Source organism: Zonotrichia albicollis, chromosome 6 (genome assembly GCF_047830755.1).
Source record: "Zonotrichia albicollis isolate bZonAlb1 chromosome 6, bZonAlb1.hap1, whole genome shotgun sequence".
NCBI classification, from domain to species: Eukaryota; Metazoa; Chordata; class Aves; order Passeriformes; family Passerellidae; genus Zonotrichia; species Zonotrichia albicollis.
In genome coordinates this window covers 41104594-41126690 of record NC_133824.1, presented here as the reverse complement: position 1 = coordinate 41126690, position 22097 = coordinate 41104594, and the positions used below count along the sequence as shown (strand labels likewise).

The window sequence follows — 22097 nt, the reverse complement described above, 5'->3', positions numbered from 1 at the left end:
GGAAACACCAAGATTTGCCCAGTCTGCTTTTTTCCTTGCAAGATTAACCAAATAGTTGTTGTATAATATACAAATCCACAATAAAATAAACTGAATACTTCCTCTTCTAATTGTTATTAACAATGAGCTTCACAAAGAATGTCTTGGCTTCTTTTTTAACCTTGGTAATTTAGGCATGCTGATGATTTGAGGAAGTATTAACTGGTTAATCTAGGTCATTGTGTAAGCATGGGCAGGCATTTTTGGGAGCTGCATCACTCTCCTGAGTTGTTTCCCAATGAGCTAGTCTAATTTAATTGCCTTATAGTGAGATCCTTGCTCAGGGAGTCATGAAATAATGAAAAATAACAACGCAGAGCTGTTGTATAGTGCTTGCAATACCTACAAATGAATGCATGTCTGTCATTCTTGCTGATGGGTGTTAACTAGTGTTGCTCCAATGCCATCTTCTCACAACCTCTCCCCATTTGTGTTCTCAATTCCTAAAAGACCAGCAGTTAAAATCAGACTGCTGTGAGTAAATTCAGTGTGTTGTGTGTGCCTGCAAATGTTTGTGCTGGTTATTATTTCCTTCCAGCAGAGAAGGGATCTCAGCTGCACCCCTGGCTCTGATAGCAGATCTGTCCACCAACTGCAGATTGTCTGTAGACTTCCATGGAACAGGGTGGAGCAGAAACAGAAGAGGTTTCCATTTTCCTGACCATGAAATCTTTACTGTTAAATCTCTCTTTCTGAAGGGTTATATCTTCATGATGTGTTTCAGGAATCCTGGAGTGGTGTTCTGTAGTGTTCACCATGAAAATAACACACAAATCTGCCATGCTTCTTAGACCAGGAATGCTTCATTGTTGTTTTTTTGGTGTGGCAGAAAGCTCCATGGTGGATTAAAGCAAATGAACTTCAGTTCTACCAGAGGAAAGGCTGTAGGCTGGCAGAGGTGCATTTGACCAAACTAACCAATGTTTTACCAGCCTTTTACTTTGCCCTTGGCATCCGTGTAGTGGGTAAAATGTGACACCTAACTCACAAGCTGAGAAATATGGAGTGCAGTATCTGGGTTTTTCCTTATGTTCATGTGGTTGTAACTGAAGAAAGCTTTACAGATTTATCTTTTATTAGGCTAACCCACACAGGCTTCTTTCCCTGAGGGAAGCGTTGGCCACAATTAAGCATGCCAGAGTAATCTTTGTAAATCAAAGAGTAAACAAATCCATACCTTGGTGTATGACCTGTGTTATGGAGAGACTGCTCTTGAACTTGGGGTGTTCTGTTCAGGAGTGCCTCATGCAGTGAAATGTTTAGAATGGACACACATTTCCATGGATTCATAGCATGGAAGTTAAATGAAGTCCCATGAAGTGAGACAGAGTACTACACTTAACATATTTTTTTCTTATTTGGGCAGTTAGTCAAAAAAGCAAGATTAAGAGATTACATTTTTTATGCAGTGAATGTTTACATTACTTGAAGGTTTTCAGCCAAAATGTGCATATGAAGAAATTGAGAGAAACTGAGTTTATGAAGACCACCCTGAGAGACAGGATAAGAAAGGCAATTTTGTTGTCAAAACAAATAGTTTGTAAAATATTTTACTCACAGCTAAAATGCATACCATGAGAATTCCTAAACATAGTGCTGTGTGTATTAAGCTGGCAAACTTGCTGTATTTTTTAATTTCTTGGTTTGCTTTCATGCCTTGTTAATGTGATAATTGGTTTAACATCATTACAGCTGTACAGCCCAGTACACAGCAAACTGCAACTCTGACAAATCACATGCCCATATTTCTCTTTTAAAAAACCCCATGAGTTTAACAGCTGTGTTGCTTCTTACAAATTTAGGAGAAAACAAATTCAAGAATATTGTCACTAATATTACCCTGGGTTTTATCTACTCTCTTTAATGGCAGTGTAGCCTCTTGCTGAACTGGAGCATATTTTGGTAAATGAGTGTGTTCAGAAATATCTTGTGTACTTAGCAACAATGCATGATAAAAAGCTGGGGTTCTTTCTAAGCCTTTCTGTCAGCTCTCCCTCTCACCCTGAGTGCACATACTCTGTCAATATTGGCTCTAGAGACCACCTCTGGACTCTGGAGATATTTTGCAAATTCTGTGTGAGATCTGTGATGTGCCATCACAGTAAAATCAGTGGTGTTGCAAAAAGCCCAGGACTGCCATAACACTTCATTAATGATTCATTAAATTTCAAAACTCATGGTAATACTTTACCTGAATTGCATGCTCTTGCTTTTGTACCCTCTTCCTCACTGCTGTTTGGATCAAAAGCTAAAAGGAGTGGCAATTTAGAGAGTAGAAAATAAACTAGATTGCAATAATTCACTTTGGTTTTGGTGGCTTTGTAGGAGGCTCTAACAGAAGTAGCTGCATTACTAGGATTGAAGCTCTTTTCTCCATTTAGAAGTGTTTTTTTTTTTTTTCCTTCTGAAATAATGATGTGATAAGGAGAAAATGTTGTATTGCAAATCTGTTTGTGGAAAGTATCTTTTAAACTTGCTTTAAACTACCTTTTCTCCTAGGTAAAGGCAAACGTGTGCAGCCTCCCTGGTCTCCCCCTGAAGGGACAAAACATTCCAGGCTCTGCCTCTACAACAGCCTGACACGCAGTAAGGTGAGAAAATGAAAGGGAAGTGGGGATTTCCCTAGAAACACAAACAGAGCAGCCATCAAATCCTGTTTCTGAAGTGTTTGCCCTGTCAATAGTCAGGTCTCTGGGTTGTATTTTGTAAAATGTTAACAAGCACAGGCCGGGAACTCTGTACCAATCAATTGCATTTGCTGGGCAAGTGTAATGCTATTTACATTAACATATATACACTACAAGTGTGTGTCTCTTCGTGCATACTGCATAATATTCAGTTTCAAGTTGTCATGCAAAGTAGCCAGGCATTCAACTGTAATACACATTAGTGTAGGCAGTGTGAGCAGAATAAAATCACAGTTTCTTTATTCAGATGTTGTCTGTGTAAAAAACATCTCACCAATTATATAGTTGCAATATAAAAAGTGTAAAACTTCTTGTTGTCTTGTTTGAAAGTCCTTTGGTAAAGAGGAAATATTAAGAATATTAATTTTACATGGGATGTAATATTGAAGTATCTGTGAACTGATTATAGAGTGTAACCTTTTTCAATGCAAAAGAAAACTTTTACAAAAGTAAGCTGATATCTTGGTTGATTAGAATGCATGGAACATAAGCAGCCACACCTCATTATCTCTCTCACAGGATAAAGCTAGTGCTGGTCTTTAGGTATGGTAAAGTTGGGAATGGAATAACTACTTGTTTTTTGTAATTATAATCCATATTTTCACGTTCTCATCTCCAAATGGGGTGTTACTGGCCTGAGGTCATGTCTTCAATTTCTTCTGACCATTGTACCTTCCCTTTCAATTAAGGAAGTATTTCAGCCTCAGAATGGAAAAAAGGTCTTGTGGTATTGCTGTGGTCCAACAGTTTATGATGCTTCTCACATGGGACATGCCAGGTACTGCATTCCTTACTTTGATATAGTTGGTAACAGTGCCTAGTGGAAGCAAAAGAGTATTAGAAGAAGGTATTATTCAGATGAGTATATTACTATCAGTGCTTGCAATTTGAGATTAAAAGCACCTTATAATATTTTATCATTGTGGGATTAAAAACTTTCTAATACATGGGCCAAAGTAAAACTGCTGCACAGTTACTGATTAAGGTTAAAATGGTTTGTGCACGGAATAGATACAGCTGTTTACTGAAAACACCTCTGGTTTTTTGGTTTTTTTTTTTTTTTTTGGTTTAGGTCCTACATCTCATTTGATATCCTGAGAAGAATCTTGAGGGATTATTTTAAATATGATGTTTTCTATTGTATGAATATTACAGATATTGATGACAAGGTAAGGGGTTTTTTTAATCTATTTTTTCGCAAAAGTTTTTGCAATCTAAAATGCTCAATTTTTAGAATGGAAGTCAGTCACATGTAATTGCCACTTGATAAGCCAAGATAAATCTTACACTTATTAACTGAGACATATGTTTTGTGCACAAAAGCACTGATTTTCTCAGTTTTGTAGCACTCCTATGGTAGCAGACTCTTTAGTGTTGTATAATAATGAATGCTATCACAAATAATGAGGACTCAGTATTTTAAAGAGATGATTTATTTTCCTTGCCTGATAAGGTAATTTATTGACTCTGTTGAGGTAGCCTATTAACCGTGTATGGTGTGTTTGATTTGTGTTAATGCACATTATTCTTGTAGCTTGTTAAATTTATAGGGAAATGCCTTTTGTACATAATAATTTTATCTGCACTCTGTGTAACTATGTGTCACTTCACAGAAATATTTTCATGTTTCTGATTTGTAGATCATCAAGAGAGCAAGACAAAATCACCTTTTTGAACGATATAGAGAGAGCAAATGCACACCAGATCAGCTGCTTGAAGATGTTAGAACTGCCTCAGAGGTGAGTGTGGTAATCTCTGCTTGTGTTTTAGGGTTTCGCTCAGTAATGTAGGAAAGCATCTAGAGAATGCTTCAGACTTTGCTGCCTCCTTAAACTTTCTGCTTCTTTTAGTTCTGGTACTGCACATGTTAGAAACGTTACTTGAGCTGCACATCACTTTGCTTTTTACATTGTTTTAGAATTGACAAATTCTTTAAAAGGCATTCTTGACTTCTGTGATCTTAACACTTATTTGTGAGTGCATGTATTGCTCAAACAGCATTTGGATGTTTGTGTGTTATAAATTCAAACTTTAAAAATAATCCTTTAAAAGAGTTTTTGAACAGTGGTCAGTCCATAATCTTTTAAAGCTTGGGAGGTTTCTCCTTTGTACCATTGATGACCTTGGAAGGAAAAGGCTGGAAAGCTTTAAGGATTTAATAAATTGTGTATTCAGGACTGAAGGTGAGGGAAGGTGATTCTCTGGTAATTTTTAGAACTACAGATCACAAAGAGATTATCATTCTAATGAATTGAATACAGGGCTGGAAATAGGAGGCTTGGAAATTTTGCCCAACTATCTTTGCCTGACATACTGCCTAAACATTGCATTTAATCTCTCCCTGTTTCACATTAAAGCTTGTCCTTTTCAAATTCATGGTAATCAGCTGTGCAATTAAGGTGATCAGCTGCACAGAAAATGAAAACAGCAGTAATTATGATGATGATGTAGTGATTTATGGAGTCTTTCTGAAAAAATGAAATTGGGTGCAAACTAAAGTCTTGTGATTGCACCATTATTTCTGATGAGGAGCGTATTTCATATTTCAGTAGTTGATGTCAAAGCTTTTTCTGTGGCATAATGTCTTATTCATCACTAGCAAGGTACAGTATGGCTAAGATAATATCCTGTGTATGGAGCATGGTGCTGCTGTACTGCAGTTGGCTTTCTAATTTATTTTTTTAATTGTAGCTCTTTTCAGTTAAACTAAATGAAACAACAGACCCAGATAAGAAGCAAATGTTGGAAAAAATTCAAAATGCAGTCAAGTCTGCTTTTGACCCTCTACAAGAAGCTCTCCAAGCAAAGCTCCCTGCTGAAGAGATCAGCAGATGTCATGAGGTAAGTTTGAGCTCCTTTTTATATTTTATATTTGGCTTATAATTGTTAGGAGGTTTAAAAACATTGTGTAGTTGTAGTAATTCCCTGAGATGTATGGAACCTTTAATTAATAAAAAGAGAAATGATGGGACTGAATTTTTAGTACTTTGCACTCGATACAGGAAATTTGATTCTTCAGTTCAACTACAGACTTTTTGGATGCTGTTTTTATCAATAACTTTTTTTTAACCTTTTCAATGAGGATTTACTCTCTTATGTACTTACACTTTCTCTTTAACTTTTTTGTCTTGATGAATTAATTTCATTATAGGTTACTGAACACACATTTCTGATGTTCCAATACTGGTGGCAGTTTTCCACACAAGTGTTTCTGATCAGAGAGGAAAATACCTCCCCCAAAGTTGTGTTCAGGATTATTTTTATGAAAAACAATTACATTTAGTGACAAATATTCATGTTGACTTTATGGTTCTGTCCAGTAATCAAGTCAGTCAGTATAACTATTTTTAGTAGTTATTGTCTTTTTGTAAATTATTTCCATTTTTATCTTCTCTTGCTTTCAGATTATTTATGATAAGTACTGTGGGGTACACATGGTTATGTGCTCCCTTCTTCAGAAGAACCTGTCTCTAAATTATATTTGGTTTTTTTTTAAAGCCCAGCTATTCTAATATCAAGTGCTTTTATAAAAGTCTATACTGATCTAATGGAATTTTTAAAAACCCTAAAATCTAAGCAATCATACATTCTGCATTATATCCTAGTGTCAGAAATAGAAATCCTTTCATATAAGACTAAAAGGTATCCTTGCTGGTGTCCAAATTAGTCTTTCAGACACTTTTTAGCCATGTGCACAGTAAGGCCTCTTTTTAGATTATCCAGTAGCAGTGGGGGAACAGAAAATATAACACAACTGCAGGTCCCATCTGGTGTTTACAGCATAAGCTCCAGATGCCTATTGAAGTGAGCAGTATCAAAACAGATACCACTTAACAGTTTGTCTTCCTTGCTCTGGTTGTTTCATCTATATCTATGAAGAACAATATGATAAAAATATGGCAGAAACCTGCATTACTCTGTATTCGCAATTAAGTGCCTCATTGCAAATGTCTTATTCCTTATTTCTCTGTCTCTGTTCAGAATAAGATCTTTCTGCACAATTTAAACAGGGCAAGTCTTGGATCGGGTGCTCTTATGATTATTGTTTTCTAGACACTATTGGAAGAAGCCAAAGATTTGCTGTCTGACTGGTTGGACTCAAAATTTGGCAGTCAGGTGACTGACAATTCCATATTCTCAAAGCTCCCCAAGTTCTGGGAAGGGGAGTTTCATAAAGATATGGAAGCACTCAACGTAAGTAAATGAACTGTTTTCTCTTCTAAAGATGTTTGTGCCATGCCTTAGAGTACCCAGAAGACAATTTAGCTCCTTATTAGCTCTCAAGAATCTCATATTTCAGCTTATTGAAAATTACTTTAATATTAATAGATAGTTGTTAAATTAGCACTTGCTCTGTTTCCATCCAACAATCTTAAATCTGTTGTGGTTATTGTTGCACATCACTTAATTGGTGACCAGGTTTGATGTGTGCTCTCCTTGCCATTCTTCTGCTGCAACATGGGGAAATAATCATAAATTAGTCCAAAAAAGTTGGAGCTGGAACCTGTTGGCTGCACAAGAGATCCCTGCCAACCTCAGTATTTAGACTGCCTACTTAAGAGTCTTCAGCCATTAAGAAATTCTGTGATGGTAACCAACAAGAAGAGATTTGTCTGTTACAGGTGAAATGTTGTGTCACAGGCAGTAGTTCAGTGAAGGTTGATTTATTTACCTGCAAATCAGAGTGACTTGCTGTCTCTTCTGTCAGAAGAGCTGGAATCCCCTTAAAGGCTGAAGAAAAAGTGGCCACAGCACATTGGCTCAGAGCAGAAAGCTTGAAATAGGAGTGTTAGATTTTATTATGACTTGCTTTTGAGCAAAATTGTAACCAATACATAACATATATGTTTAGTGCATATTTCCATATATATATATATATATATATATATATATATATATATATATATATTTAATTCTGCTTTTTATCTCTAGGTTTTACCTCCAGATGTTTTAACACGGGTTAGTGAATATGTGCCAGAAATTGTGGATTTTGTGAAGAAGATTGTGGATAATGGTTATGGGTAAGTTTGCTGCTGGATGCCCAAATGATTGCTTTCAGCTGTGAGCTGTTTTCTCTGTTTCCATCTGCAACAGTAGTCTTTGCCAGAAGCAGTTCTTCATCAAATAAAGAAATTTCAGGTTTCTTTGCAAAGAGCTGTTATTTTTACCTGATGTGCTTCTTATGATGTACTATAGGGTGAAATCCGTGCTCATTAAAGTCAAAGTCCCATTCACTTGAACTGTGTTTGGTTGCTGGTCTTCCTCAAACATTGTCCAAAATTGACATGTAATAGTTAGAAATCAGTTGCAAATAACACAAGAACTACAACTTGTAAAAATTTATGACCTTTTCTTGATACCTCTCAAAAGCTTAACAATAGCTGCTGTTTTCTCTTCAAATAATTTTATTATAACTTCCAACAATTTGTCAAAAGCCTTCATATGGTAAGGCCTTAAATCTTAGGCTCGCCTAAGTCATATTTACAATACTGAGCAGTACCATAATGTGAGTGGAGTTACTAGAAAACTCATGGGAGTGATTTTGGGGATAAAACTCATTTAAGTTGTGATAGAAAGTTAGCTAAATAATGATCTTTAACTTTTCAGGTATGTGTCTAATGGATCTGTATACTTTGATACTATGAAGTTTGATGCCAGTGAAAAACACTCCTATGCTAAGTTGGTGCCTGAAGCTGTAGGTGATCAGAAAGCTCTTCAAGAGGGTGAAGGTAAAGATTTGCTCAGTTGCTGAAGAAACTGATGATGTGTTGGTCTCTTCAATTGGTTTCACTGACATTTGGATCAGTCACAATCAGAGCTTAATGATTTACCTGCTGCACTCCCTTTACCAATTTCTTTGCCGAAGTTTTGTAGCTTGAGCCAGTACTTTCCTGAAAGTTTTTAATTGGAAAATACCAAGAAACGTTATTAATCCTAGGAAGGTCTGGGGTTGCTTTTTATTTGTTTGTGAGGGATTTTTTGGTCAGAATTGTGAATACCTCAGTCATTTGGCCATAGCCCAGTTATTTGCCCATTCGTTTGGCTCAGAGTAGGAGCAAAGACTTGAACCTGGATCTTCCACATGCCAGACACGAGTTTTCCATATCAGGCTGGGGTTATTTCATGACAAATATTTGGGTTCCTCTTTCCTACTGAGAGCTCTTTGTTGTGTTGAAACAAATCCAAATGTAGATTTTTTTTTTAATAGAGCTATAGCAGAGGATTAACTTGAAATGCTCAGTAAATGGAACTCATTAGTTATCTGCTCCTAAAGTTGTATAGTTTTAGCAAATCATGCAGAAAGTCTACAAAAAGAATATTAAAAGGTTTTAATATAGTACTCTTACCAGGTGAAATCAGGACACTCATAGAGCAGTAGGTAACAGAGGAGTCAATGTAGTTATTGAGCAAATACCAACTATTCTGTGCAGCAGCTGAGACTAGGGAAGAAATATTCTGTGATCAGATTGTATGTGCAGATTAAGACAACCATAGTCTCAATTTAGATCCATCTAACTTTGGAATGAATTGAATCTGCAGTCTTACTTGTATCTAAGTATGGTTTTTTTTCTTTCTGTATTTCTTTTTCTATAACTGCAGTATTGGATTTGTGCTTGGTAAGAGAATGTAGATGAATCTCATGTCAAAACTTAGAAACCAGTGCAGCTGATACTTGTCAGCCAAACATTAACAAAACCCCAAAGGATTATCAAGGTTAACAATAAGGATTTTTGAGGGTTCAGTGATTTGGGGGGTTGTGTTTTGGGGTTTTTTTAAGGTTATTTTTATGTGAGATACAGCAATGCCAAAATTCAGTAATGCTGGTGTAAGATGTGCACATTTACATTTTCCCTTTTGACAGGTGACCTGAGCATCTCAGCTGATCGCTTAAGTGAGAAACGTTCTCCAAATGATTTTGCTTTATGGAAGTCCTCCAAGCCAGGAGAGCCCTCATGGGACTCTCCATGGGGAAAGGTAAGGAAGGACATTATAATCAGGATTTGGATTTTCTTCACTTATTTAAGTAGCACAGTTACACAAGTTTTTTTGCCTCATTTCATATTAACACTGTACAAATTGTGGAGATTATGTATTCAGTCCTAAGGTTCTGTGGTTAGTGTTCATTTAATAATCTAGAATGTGTATCAAGTGTGATACATTTTAAGCAGAAGTTTGCATACAGGGTCAGCATGGCTGTTACTTGTTTGTCCTCTGTTAATTGACAAGCTTTATCTGCAGTAAACTCTGTTTCCTTTTTTTGCCCTTGTGATCAAAGATACTAGTGTAGCTTTTAAAAGAACAGTAAGCAAGATAATCAGAACATTACAGGCTGGATTGCCAGGCTGGATCTTTAAATCAGTTTCCTTTTGTGAATCTGAGATTGAGAATCTTTTCTACTCTCAGTAACAGCATGAGGAAATGAGACAGGGGCAGGAGAGGAGGACAGTCACTAGTAACCAAGTAATGTCTTTTTGTTAACAGGGTCGTCCAGGTTGGCACATTGAATGTTCTGCCATGGGTGGATCTGTTCTAGGAGAGTCGATGGACATTCATGGAGGAGGCTTTGATCTCCGATTTCCTCACCATGACAATGAACTGGCTCAGTCTGAGGTGAACAAACTGACCTTGCTGCAGTGATAGAGCAACGTGCTTTGCTTTGGCTGCACCTTACACAAATCCCTAATTCAGCTTTTTCAACTTGATGTGTGTTTTGTATAAACACAAATTTTGATTCTCAGGATTTTATTCTCTAAGTTTTCCTACTTCATATGTATGTAAACAGTGTTTTAAACATTTCTTTGGGTTTTGTTTTTTTTCCTGCAGGCATATTTCGAAAATGATCACTGGGTTCGGTATTTTCTGCATACTGGTCACTTAACAATTGCTGGCTGTAAAATGTCCAAATCTTTGAAGAATTTCATTACCATAAAAGATGCACTGAAGAAACACACAGGTAAAAATTTTGGAATGGGATTGGCTTTGATGTACTTTGAGTGGTGACTGTGATAATTTTTTTATTCAGGGTAACTTCAGGTGTCTTCTTTGCTAACTTTAGAACAGCTTCCTTGTTCTTCTCATCCTTGTTGGTATTTATCAGCATGGATGGTAGTGGTTGTGGGGTTTTTTGGTAGATGTAGTGATAGTAAGGAATTTAAAGATTATGTTCTTAGCCACTGCAGTATTGGAGCCCATGAAAGTGTTTCAGCTTATAAAAACTTTCCTTGTTTATTTTAAACCTGCTACTAGCACGACAGTTACGGCTGGCTTTCCTCATGCACTCTTGGAAGGATACACTGGATTATTCAAGTAATACCATGGAGTCAGCTATTCAGTATGAGAAGTTTATGAATGTAAGTAAGTTTTCCATTTCTTCTCCAGCTCTCTAATCTTTGTGTTGCCATGTATGTTTCAAGGAACAGAACTCCAAGGAGATGCAGACCATATTCCCAGACTGGGTTTGCTTTCTGAATCCATCAGGTGGGATGGCACAGTGCTTATTTAGATACCATCAAACTCTCAAGTCCTGTAAATCCCACAGACTGCTACATTTCTCTGCAGTTGGGTGCTCTCTCCAAGTTTTGACATCTCTGAGCAGCTTGGCACTTACACACAAGATCAATTTCTCAGTTGCTTATAGAGCTCAGTCCAACAGACACTCTCTAACATTTCTACCAGGTCAGGCTTTACACAAATGTGGCCAAAGGGGAAGAAGGAATATTGTTCCCACTTTGTCTCCTCACCACAAACATTGAGCCATTGCCTCTATGCCTTGTGTGAGAGGTTAGGCACAGTTCCTGCCCCTGGTTAGTTTGGAGCCATAATTTAAACTCACATTTCCCACAAGGACACTGTACAGCAGTTTGAAATTGTTGATCTTGATCTCTCCAGCTGAAGCTGTTTTGCTTTTTATGTAAAATGTTTGGTTTGGTCCACAGATTACGTTAAAATGACTTTTTACTGAGCTGGATGCCCGTTTATAACAGATCTTTTATAGAAAGCTATTTTATTCTTCAGCTTCCATTTCTAGCAACACACTTTAAAATCTACCATAAGAACTGTTGCCTAAACATTTTTAAAAGGTTTTTTGTATGAGCAGCTTGGTGTTAGAGTATCATAAGGTATCATGTAGTAACAGGGCAAGAGATAAAAATGAATTACAGTCCAACTGTGATTGACAGAGTCATGCAAAATTATTTCACTGAGTTTTATGATCTTGAGAAACATCATTACATCCTGGCTGAAACAGCACTGAACCCATAAAGTTTAGGAGTCTCATTAAGAAATAATGACCCCTTTCATAGTAAGCACTGATTATGTGTAATTGAAACCAACTTCTAGCTATATTCTTCTTTTACAGGAGTTTTTTTTGAATGTGAAGGATATTCTTCGAGCTCCCACTGATGTGACAGGCCAGTTTCAGAAATGGGAAAATCAAGAAGCAGAGCTGAACAAAAAGTGAGTGGAGCATTCCTACTTATCTCTGGATTGTGTCACTTCATCTTAGATTCTTTTTCCTTACCATATCACTTACAATGTGAAGAGCGATATTTATGTCTGTAGCATTCCCACTTAACATACCAATTCTTCACAAGCAATCATTTTAATCTTGGGACAGCTTTATGAAGGCTAGATTAAATTGTTAATTTCCCTTTTGTTTATGTTAAGTACACTGGCATGCCTCATTGCCGTGTTTGTGAAGGAAAAGAACTCATTTGTTAGATAGCTGTCATTTTCTTCACTATGTGAAATCTTGTCTTCTCGCTGAGAAATGACCAGTAATTCACAGTGTCTACAAACTGGAAATATTATACTGGAAAAACAGTATTTTACATATTTCAAAGTATAGTAAGCTGTCTGCAACAAGCAGAAGTTAAATGACCTGACTAAACCATCAAAGATCAGTGCCAGTGTTTGAAAATATGTTGTTGAGGCAGTGATACCAATTTTGCAGTCTTTTGAGTTTTATAGCAAAACTACTACTTATTTGTAATGCAGACAGCTTCCTAAATTAATTTCTTTTTGTCTGAAATTTTAAATTGAAGTATCTTACATGGCAGTGCTAAAATTGTTTCCTAGTTCAGTTCACTGTTGTGGTCACTAATGTTTCTATTGAAGGATTAAGTGCAGATGTTTCTGTGTAGTGATATGCTCTGAAAATTTTATCTTCAACTTGAGGCTGGTGGGGATAACCCCTTTATTTCAAAAGGTGGGAGATAATAAGTAATGGAAAGCTCAAAAGGAAGGGATAAAGAAGTGGGAGGAACAGAAGATATGCTTCGTGTATATTTGGTTTTGTCTCCCTTCTTCTACCACTTCTTTTTTCTTGGAAAAAGTACCTTGTTTGAAACCCTAAAACCTTTGTGTCATGAAATGGTACTTAATATGTTGTATTATTTATTATACCTACTAACATGTCACTAACGTGACAAAGGTTTGCATGAATTTATTCCTTTTATCTACTTATAATATTTTCATAACAATTTACTTTGTGTTAATTTAACTTCCAAATTGGTGCTTCTTCCTGGAAAGAAACTAAACAGAGAACCTGGCTGGTACACAGGGATAGGAGAGCAATACTGTAAAAAAAAAAAAAAAGTAATAAAAAGAAGATACTAAATAAGCAATTTATACTGCTTAAAAAAAACAACAAACTTGCATGAAAAGGCCAGTTGCTGAAAAATTGTTTGATGTAATTTGTGTGGTTAGTTGTTGCCAATTAGATTATGCTGCCTGCCTTTGTCTATAGCAGTAAAACAGCAGCATCATGATAATGCCTTTTTTCCTTGTTCATCTGTTTTTCTTTCAAATACAAACTACAACCAGCAAAAAGTTATCTTACTTTTAGGTCCCCTTGCTCTTCTAACAGAGACTCTTCAGAGCACGTTGAAGGGTTTTTGACATGAGGAGTTAAAGAATCTTTTTTGTCTCAGTTTTTACGAGAAGAAAGCAGCGATTCACGAAGCACTGTGTGACAATGTTGACACCCGCTCGGTTTTAGAAGAAATGCGCTCCTTAGTCAACCAGAGTAACTCCTATATTGCTGCAAAGAAATCCTCCAGACAGATGCCAAACAGACTTCTTTTAGAAAACATCAGCTCCTATCTCACTCAAATGCTAAAGGTATGTAACAGCAAGGAGTAATGTTGCTATTGCACTGTGCAGTTATAACTTGTATTTTCAAGTATGGAGGGATCTGTACAGTGTTTGTTTAAATCTTACAGGAAACTAGAGATCCTCCACACATCCCCCAGCCAAAACAACCCAAGCTGCAGTGTGTGCTGCAGCAGGAACAATTCTGAGTTCTCCATATTGCATTATGTTTTCAGCTAATGTTTTTTTTAAATAGTGGGGAGCCCCTAATACGTTCAAGAGAAATTAGGTAGTAGAAAAAATATGAAGTCAGAATGACAAATCTGACATCTTTAAAGCTAAATCTGAAAGCCAGTGCTTTGTATGTTGTATGTATGTATCAATTACAGATCATCATCAGAGCATCAATTTGTATGTATCAATTACAAATCAGAACATCATTTTAACAGAGTTGTGAATTCTGGGTTAAATGAGATCTATTTGAATGCCTAGTATGTGTGATTTTGCTTAGTTTTCACATACCTGTGAATTGATGTGTACAATCTTTTCTTTTTCCTTTACCAGATTTTTGGTGCCATAGAAAGTGATGATGCAATTGGTTTTCCTGTTGGAGGGACTAGTCAAAACATAAATGTAAGTGAAGGACAAAATGCACTAAACAAAATTACTCTGTATCCTCTGAGAGCTTAGGTTAAAGTGATGACATTACTGATATGTAGCTGAATTGCATTCTTTTTGCTTTTAGCTTTTGAATCTGATGTAATTAATTGGCTTAGGAAGCAGGATTTTTCTTTTACAAGAGCTGGGGTTTTTATAGGTTTGTTTGATTTAATGACAGACAAATTGTATAGCAACCAGAAAAGGAATTATCTTGTCTCCTGAATGATGAGTCTGTTTCCTAAACCACATGTGAGCTACAGGCCGCACATGCTACAGTCTAAAGACTCATTACAAGTATTTGTATGCTAAGTAGTTTCAAAAATGTAATTATACTGATTAAACTTCTTTGTGGTACACCAGAAACCAGCCTGGAGGCAGCTGGAGTTTTATCCACATTTCAATCTTTTCTTCTGATCTCATTTGCGGCCACATTTTTTATGTGGCTTTCAAAGGCTGTTTTGCTTTAGTCACCCAGCAGTTCTGGGTGCAGAATTTTTCTGGAATTACCTGAGGGGTACCTGATGAAAGTGCTGGTGGGCTCTGGAATACCTTGAACGTTTTCTGGTGCAGGCAGGATAAATAACTCCATGTGAAAGCTATCCACACTTAGTTCGTGCCAAAAATCTCTTGTGGACACATCAGTGCTGTTTTTCATGTATTTTTCTGCATTAAAGGTGTGACCATGCACCTTTCTGTTCCTCCTTAGGAGGAGTAAATGAAACATTTCTGGTGTAAAAAAAAGGCTTAACTTCTTATTCATCAAAGGAATTGGCAAGCTTGCTTATGGTTCAAAGAATGGGAATGAACACTCATCCCATAATTGCCAATGTAAATACTTCTATTTGTGGAAATTTCCATTAATAATATAATAAGGAAGATGTTATGTATTGCCTACATAACCCATCAATAGTGATTTTTAAATTTAGCTCAAATTTTTTTTGAATTTCAGAAGAAAGGTAGAACTTAAACACTTACCTTTTTAGGGAAAATGAAAATTAAATTTGTATTTAACACTTCAGGCAGTGTTTCCAATAGATATGCTTTATGGAAGGATTAGTGATAGCTTGAGGCTAAGTCCTTTCACTCGTTTAAAATAGCAATGTCAGGGGTAGTAGAGTGAGAAGAATCTTGTGCAAAAAAAATTCCTGTGCTAACACATGTTGTTTTCCACAAAAACTGGATTTGTTACTCATGTGCAACAAGCCAGTAATTACACCCTCAAAAGCAGCATTGATTATTTGTTTCAGAGTTGTGCAAGTCTGGGTGCTCAGTGGTAAGTCTGGGTGCTCAGTGGTATTCCACAAATCAAGCACACCAACTATCAAAACTTTTTACTATTTATGCATTTTGGCCAACAAAGCAACTTGTGTTCACTGGCTACAAGTTATGTAATTCTCTTATTAATTTGTATTCTATCCCCTCTTGGTTAATAATTTTCTTGCTTCCCATGCTAATTAGTCTGCATGCTCAGTCTTTCTGTTCTTCTGAGTTGTTGGTCCCTGAGTTGGTGTTTGAAATTACCTTTTACCCAGTGGGGGCTGATTCAGCACAGTTGCTGACTTGGCTTTATGAGTTTCTTCCTTATCTTGGGAGTTCTGCCAAGCGTCCTTGTGGCCTGTAAATTCTTTGTGGCATTCTTTGTGTCCGCTATCAGTGGTCCATCCTTCTGCCCGAGTTTTGTTAACTTCCCCTAATGTCTGAGATCACTGTAGCATGTCTAGCCCTAAACCTTAACAAGGCAATTCTACCAACAAGTTGTTTGTTTGTTTTTGTAAAGCCTGGGCGTCACTGTTAGAACTTGCAGTTAGCTGCTGTCTGTTTCAGGGATTACATGTTGTAATCTTTGCTGCAGTCCCAGCTCTCAGGCTCTTCTCCTTTCTCTGCAGCACTCTTCTCAGGGGTTCCTCCTGGGCTCTCGACCCACCCCTATTTATCTCAGTTACCCTCACGAGCCACAGCTGTTGCCCAACTAAGGACCCTGCAGCTGCAGCTCGTTTGGAGTAACCTAGACACACAAAGGTCTTACAATACAACATATATTCAGGCCCCCACATTTCCCCCCTTTTCTTTTAACAACTACAATTACAATACACATACAGTTCCAGCTCTCAGGCTGCCACAGCTCTCGGCTGTCTTAGATGTAACCATAGAATATATACATATCCCTGTACAGTCCCAGCTCTCAGGCTGCCACAGCTCTCAGCTGTCTTATCTTCTATAGTCCTCCCAGCTCTCTGGCTGCTACTCCAAAGTCCCAGCTCTCTGGCTGCTATTCCAAAGTCCCAGCTCTCTGGCTGCTATTCCAAAGTCCCAGCTCTCTGGCTGTCACAGCTCTCAGCTGTCTGGGGGATTCCATACCTTCTCTCTCTTGATGTTTGGCTGCATGTTCGTCTTCCCACGGGGCCACCAATTGTTGTAATCTTTGCTGCAGTCCCAGCTCTCAGGCTCTTCTCCTTTCTCTGCAGCATCTTCTCAGGGGCTCCTCTTGGGCTCTTGACCCACCCCTATTTATCTCAGTTACCCTCACGAGCCACAGCTGTTGCCCAACTAAGGACCCTGCAGCTGCAGCTCGTTTGGAGTAACCTAGACACACACAGATCTTACAATACAACATGTATTCAGGCCCCCACATTTCCCCCCTTTTCTTTTAACAATTACACAATAACAATATACATACAGTTCCAGCTCTCAGGCTGCCACAGCTCTCGGCTGTCTTAGATGTAACCATAGAATATATACATATCCCTGTACAGTCCCAGCTCTCAGGCTGCCACAGCTCTCGGCTGTCCTTAGATGTTCCAAGGCTCTTTTCCTTAAAGGCCATATTCTTGCAGCTTTCTGCTGCTACAGCTCCTTAATTCAAAGGCCATATTATGTTCTACAGTCCCAGCTCTCAGGCTGCCACAGCTCTCGGCTGTCCTATCTTTTATAGTCCCAGCTCTCTGGCTGCTACTCCAAAGTCCCAGCTCTCAGGCTGATATTCCAAAGTCCCAGCTCTCAGGCTGATATTCCATAGTCCCAGCTCTCGGCTGTCACAGCTCTCAGCTGTCTGGGGGATTCCATACCTTCTCTCTCTCGATGTTTGGCTGCATGTTCGTCCTCACACGGGGCACCAATTGTTGTAATCTTTGCTGCAGTCCCAGCTCTCAGGCTCTTCTCCTTTCTCTGCAGCACTCTTCTCAGGGGTTCCTCCTGGGCTCTCGACCCACCCCTATTTATCTCAGTTACCCTCACGAGCCACAGCTGTTGCCCAACTAAGGACCCTGCAGCTGCAGCTCGTTTGGAGTAACTTAGACACACACTGATCTCACAATACAACATATATTCAGGCCCCCACATTTCCCCCTTTTCTTTTAACAATTACACAATAACAATATACATACAGTTCCAGCTCTCAGGCTGCCACAGCTCTCGGCTGTCTTAGATGTAACCATAGAATATATACATATCCCTGTACAGTCCCAGCTCTCAGGCTGCCACAGCTCTCGGCTGTCCTTAGATGTTCCAAGGCTCTTTTCCTTAAAGGCCATATTCTTGCAGCTTTCTGCTGCTACAGCTCCTTAATTCAAAGGCCATATTATGTTCTACAGTCCCAGCTCTCAGGCTGCCACAGCTCTCGGCTGTCCTATCTTTTATAGTCCCAGCTCTCTGGCTGCTACTCCAAAGTCCCAGCTCTCGGCTGTCACAGCTCTCAGCTGTCTGGGGGATTCCATACCTTCTCTCTCTCTCGATGTTTGGCTGCATGTTCGTCTTCACACGGGGCCACCAATCGTTGTAGTCTTTGCTGCAGCGTTGCTCTTCCCTCTCTGCTGGGGCTCTTCTCCTTTCTCTGCAGCACAGTCCTGTCTCTCTTCTCAGGGGCTCCTCTTGGGCTCTCGACCCACCCCTATTTATCTCAGTTACCTTCACAAGCCACAGCTGCTGCCCAACTAAGGACCCTGCAGCTGCAGCTCGTTTGGAGTAACTTAGACACACACTGATCTCACAATACAACATATATTCAGGCCCCCACAATTACATTTCCCTTCTTGTTGATTAGGCTTGAAAGGATACAAAAACCAAACATTAAAGAACATCCTTTCTTCAGAAAGTTTTACGCATTCCACATTTGTTAGCACAGTTGTCAGAAGAATCTTGTGCTAACAATTCTTACACTCAAGAAGCTTTTGTCTTTATCACCCAGATCATTACTAGTGTTAAGCATTATAATACAAAAATGCATAATATCACAAATATTTTGGCTGTTTCATTAAATATTATACTGTCTTTCAGTCTTCCATGCAAATGCTTATTTATCTTAGCACAAATTCAAGGAGGTGAATTTCCAAGGTTCAAGAACTTTTCATTAGTTACAGAAGGTTGTGGGTCAGGCCAGTTGTTCCCTTGTCTAAATTAGAGATGAAAGAACCAATTGAGTCAGTATCTCCAAAAAATGCATAATCCAATTCAAAAGTGCTGAAAGAAAAACTAACTTAATTACCATGGGTCAGTAATTTACTTGAAAAGTGAATGTAAGATATTTGAAGTCAGAAAGCCTCAGTTCCGTAATATCATTTTCCAAGTGAATTCAGCATTTCTCTCAAGTTAGTTGTTGTGGAAATAAAAATCTTTCATCTTTAAATGACTGATAAAGTAATGGCAGTGTCTGCTTTTCCCATACCACTTTATTTCCATGAAGTGGTATTTCCAGTGCAGTGGGGGAGTGGAGATGTGACTGTTCCTCACTTTCCAGTCTCTTCCTTGGGCCAGACTTGTCAGCACTGGATCTGATTTTGAAGCTGATTGCAGTGTTCACATTTATGAAAGGTTGTAACAGAACTCCTTGGTTCTTTTCGTAGGGGCACTTTTCCATCATGGCAGACTATCTTGTCCCTTAATTGCACAGAAATTTGTCATGGAGATTGAACAGACAGGAAAGACGTGTGGAAATTGTAGAGGAGACAAAAGTTGGCAATTTTTTTCTCTCTTTCCCACCCTCCAAAGTAATTAAACTTTTCATTTAGGCTTTCCCCCAGGGGCCTGGCTTTTCCTCTTGGGATTCCAAAGAAGTGTTGACAGACACCGATCTGTAGTTGTTTTTGTAGCTCATCTGTAGTTGTTTTTGTTGCTGTTGACTAACTGCTTGCTGCTGCTCTTCACTGCTATTGAGACCAGACTCACAGGACCTTTTCTCTGAGATTTTGTGCCTAGTGTTTACTTACACCTGAAATAATTCAACAGTAATCTTTCCCCACTTCTGGTGGGAGAGGGAGTTGTAAGAGGAATATAGAGAATTGCACAGTCTGTGCAATTAGCATAAGCTAAAATCTCAGGAACAGATCTGGGTTCTAATGAAAATTAGTCCTAATATGTGTTTGACATGGTATTATTATCTGATAAACAGCTGGGCCTAAGACAACACAGGACATGAAGGAGCAAATTTATCTGAGGGCTGTTTTTACTCCTGCACTGCATTATAGTTAGCTGGATTGTGGCATGACCCTGTGGAAGTGATGGATCTAACTGAAAGGAGGTGAAAAAGGAATGGAGAGGCTGAACTTGACAAGCTGATTTTATCTGCACAAAATTGACAGCTAATGCAAATTTTCATCTATCCTTTGACTTCAATAGAGCAATGACAATTTTTATTGATACTGATCTGCCTTGAGGGTCAGATTCCATCCAACAGCACATAAATATGAAGTGGGTAGGGACATGTTTTATTTCTAAATGATGATTAACTAACTGTGGAAATAATGATCCTGCAGATTGAGTCTACAGTGATGCCATACCTCCAAGTTCTTTCTGAGTTCAGAGAAGGAGTGCGACAAATTGCCAGAGAGAAGAAAGGTGAGAGTTCACTTTTTCCTGTGCATGAGACTTTTCTGTACTTTCCTGAACTTTTTCCTTCACATGAGACTTGGAGGGCATAGGAAGTAAATTAGGGGACAGGATGGAGGTGTGGGTGTGAGGCAGCTGATAGTCACTCCTTGTTTAGAGAATAAAAGTAAAGCTAAATCAGAGCTGCTTTGAATTTTTGCATCTCTGCTGCCTGTCTCTTTAATTTGGGAATCTTTTTAGGCTGCTAAGCTAATTTTCATATCCTAAAGAATCTAAAAGTTCTGGAATGATGAGGTGTAGCTGCTGTTTTTCTAGATTAGGATGCTCCCTTCTTTCTAGGTATGAAAGTACCCATGATCTCTTCCCTGGGGAGCTTGCATATTCTTGAAAGTGCAGATTGCTGCACAATAATAGTGTCTGCATTTAAATAGCCCAAGATGTTCACTGTTTGTTAGAATAGTTGGAATTGTAGCTCCCCTGATGGTAATTGAGTGTTCTCTTTGGACAATTCATCTGGGAGTTTGCTAGAAGTTTCAGGTGCCTTTTTTAATCCCTCTGAAAAGCTTTGATCATGCTGTGTGTGTTCGCAGCAGAACTACAGAGTGTTAAAAAGGTTGTTCCATTAAGCATTCTTTGATTTTACTGATATTTCCTAATGGAGGAGCTCTTACTATTTTCTTCTGTTCCCTGTGGAATTTTGCATGTCTTCAACATGTGTTTGATTCTTCTTTTCTTAAAACTTTGACACTGGGATTTGTACTTGAAGGCAAAACAGGGCATGGTTTTTATATACATAAAACATACAAGTAACCCATATATTACACAGAAACAAAAAATTACTTGTGGTGTTTGGTAACTTATTCAGCTGGAAAAGACTCTGAACTCTCATTCTGCTACTGTTTGGAGTTCTTCCAAAGTTAATAAGTTTATGTTAAAAGCACAAACTGTATTTGCTAATGTAGCTACTCTGTTATTATTGTCAAACTCTTATAGGCCTAATTGATGCTGAGAAACAGGCTTAGTAATAAGTTCCAATAGTAAATATTTTCTGTAACTTGAATTAATTCAAGAGGTTTGTGTGTATATCCTCAGCCAAAAATGTGAGCTTTAGTCTTTTGGTATTTAGCATACTTCTTTATATGAAGCTTTTTTCCCCCTTGCTTTATTATGGTGGAGCTAAATTGATAATTGCTTTTAGCAGTGCTAAGGTTTAAATATCACTGGGATCATTTTTAGAACACACTTGGCTCAAGTGCTTACTGCCACTTGAATTTCCTGCTTGGAAGGCAGTGATTTTTTGCCTGAAATACACCGGACAGTGAGAATCAAACTGGAACTAGTGGCTGCTTGGTTGGGGTATGGAGCACTCTGCAATTTGACCAGGGAGGCACCTTTCTTTTAAACTGTTTGATATATGGAAGTTGAGTGGTTGTTGGCAGGACCTGCACTGACATACTACAGACTTCTTTCCCTTTACCCATAAAATTCTTGCTTGCAGGAAGCATTAAATTACTGTAAAAGTTGTTCTGATTAGTGGCTGGGGATATTGCCTCTGCATGGCTGTAGGCATAGGGTGTTTCCCCATCATAGCCTGTTGCTGGCAGGGTTGTGTTAGATATTATTTAAAACAATCAGTATTGGTTTAAGTATTCTCAGATGTTAAATAAAAAGCATATGGCTCTGTAAAACCTGCAGAGTATTATAAATGTTCCCATCCACACACATGCACTTTCAAAATGTATCTACAAAACATTTCACAGAATAGCTATTTTTAAAGCTATGGTTTTTAATAATAATCAA

General features: G+C 38.1%; 1 protein-coding gene across 2 annotated transcripts in view; it reads left to right on the top strand.

Annotated features, from left to right (window-relative positions):
• CARS1 (cysteinyl-tRNA synthetase 1) overlaps positions 1-22097 on the top strand; it is a 35522-nt gene that overhangs the window by 5438 nt on the left and 7987 nt on the right. For both annotated transcript variants that reach the window (XM_074543326.1, XM_074543325.1), the window contains 16 exons: positions 2539-2630; positions 3416-3504; positions 3799-3895; positions 4367-4465; positions 5418-5567; positions 6780-6920; positions 7659-7747; positions 8334-8455; positions 9589-9701; positions 10209-10337; positions 10551-10680; positions 10974-11077; positions 12085-12182; positions 13658-13847; positions 14382-14450; positions 20225-20306. In XM_074543326.1, the coding sequence (XP_074399427.1) occupies positions 2539-2630; positions 3416-3504; positions 3799-3895; positions 4367-4465; positions 5418-5567; positions 6780-6920; positions 7659-7747; positions 8334-8455; positions 9589-9701; positions 10209-10337; positions 10551-10680; positions 10974-11077; positions 12085-12182; positions 13658-13847; positions 14382-14450; positions 20225-20306 (1794 nt within the window). The remainder of the gene's footprint in view (positions 1-2538; positions 2631-3415; positions 3505-3798; positions 3896-4366; positions 4466-5417; positions 5568-6779; positions 6921-7658; positions 7748-8333; positions 8456-9588; positions 9702-10208; positions 10338-10550; positions 10681-10973; positions 11078-12084; positions 12183-13657; positions 13848-14381; positions 14451-20224; positions 20307-22097) is intronic.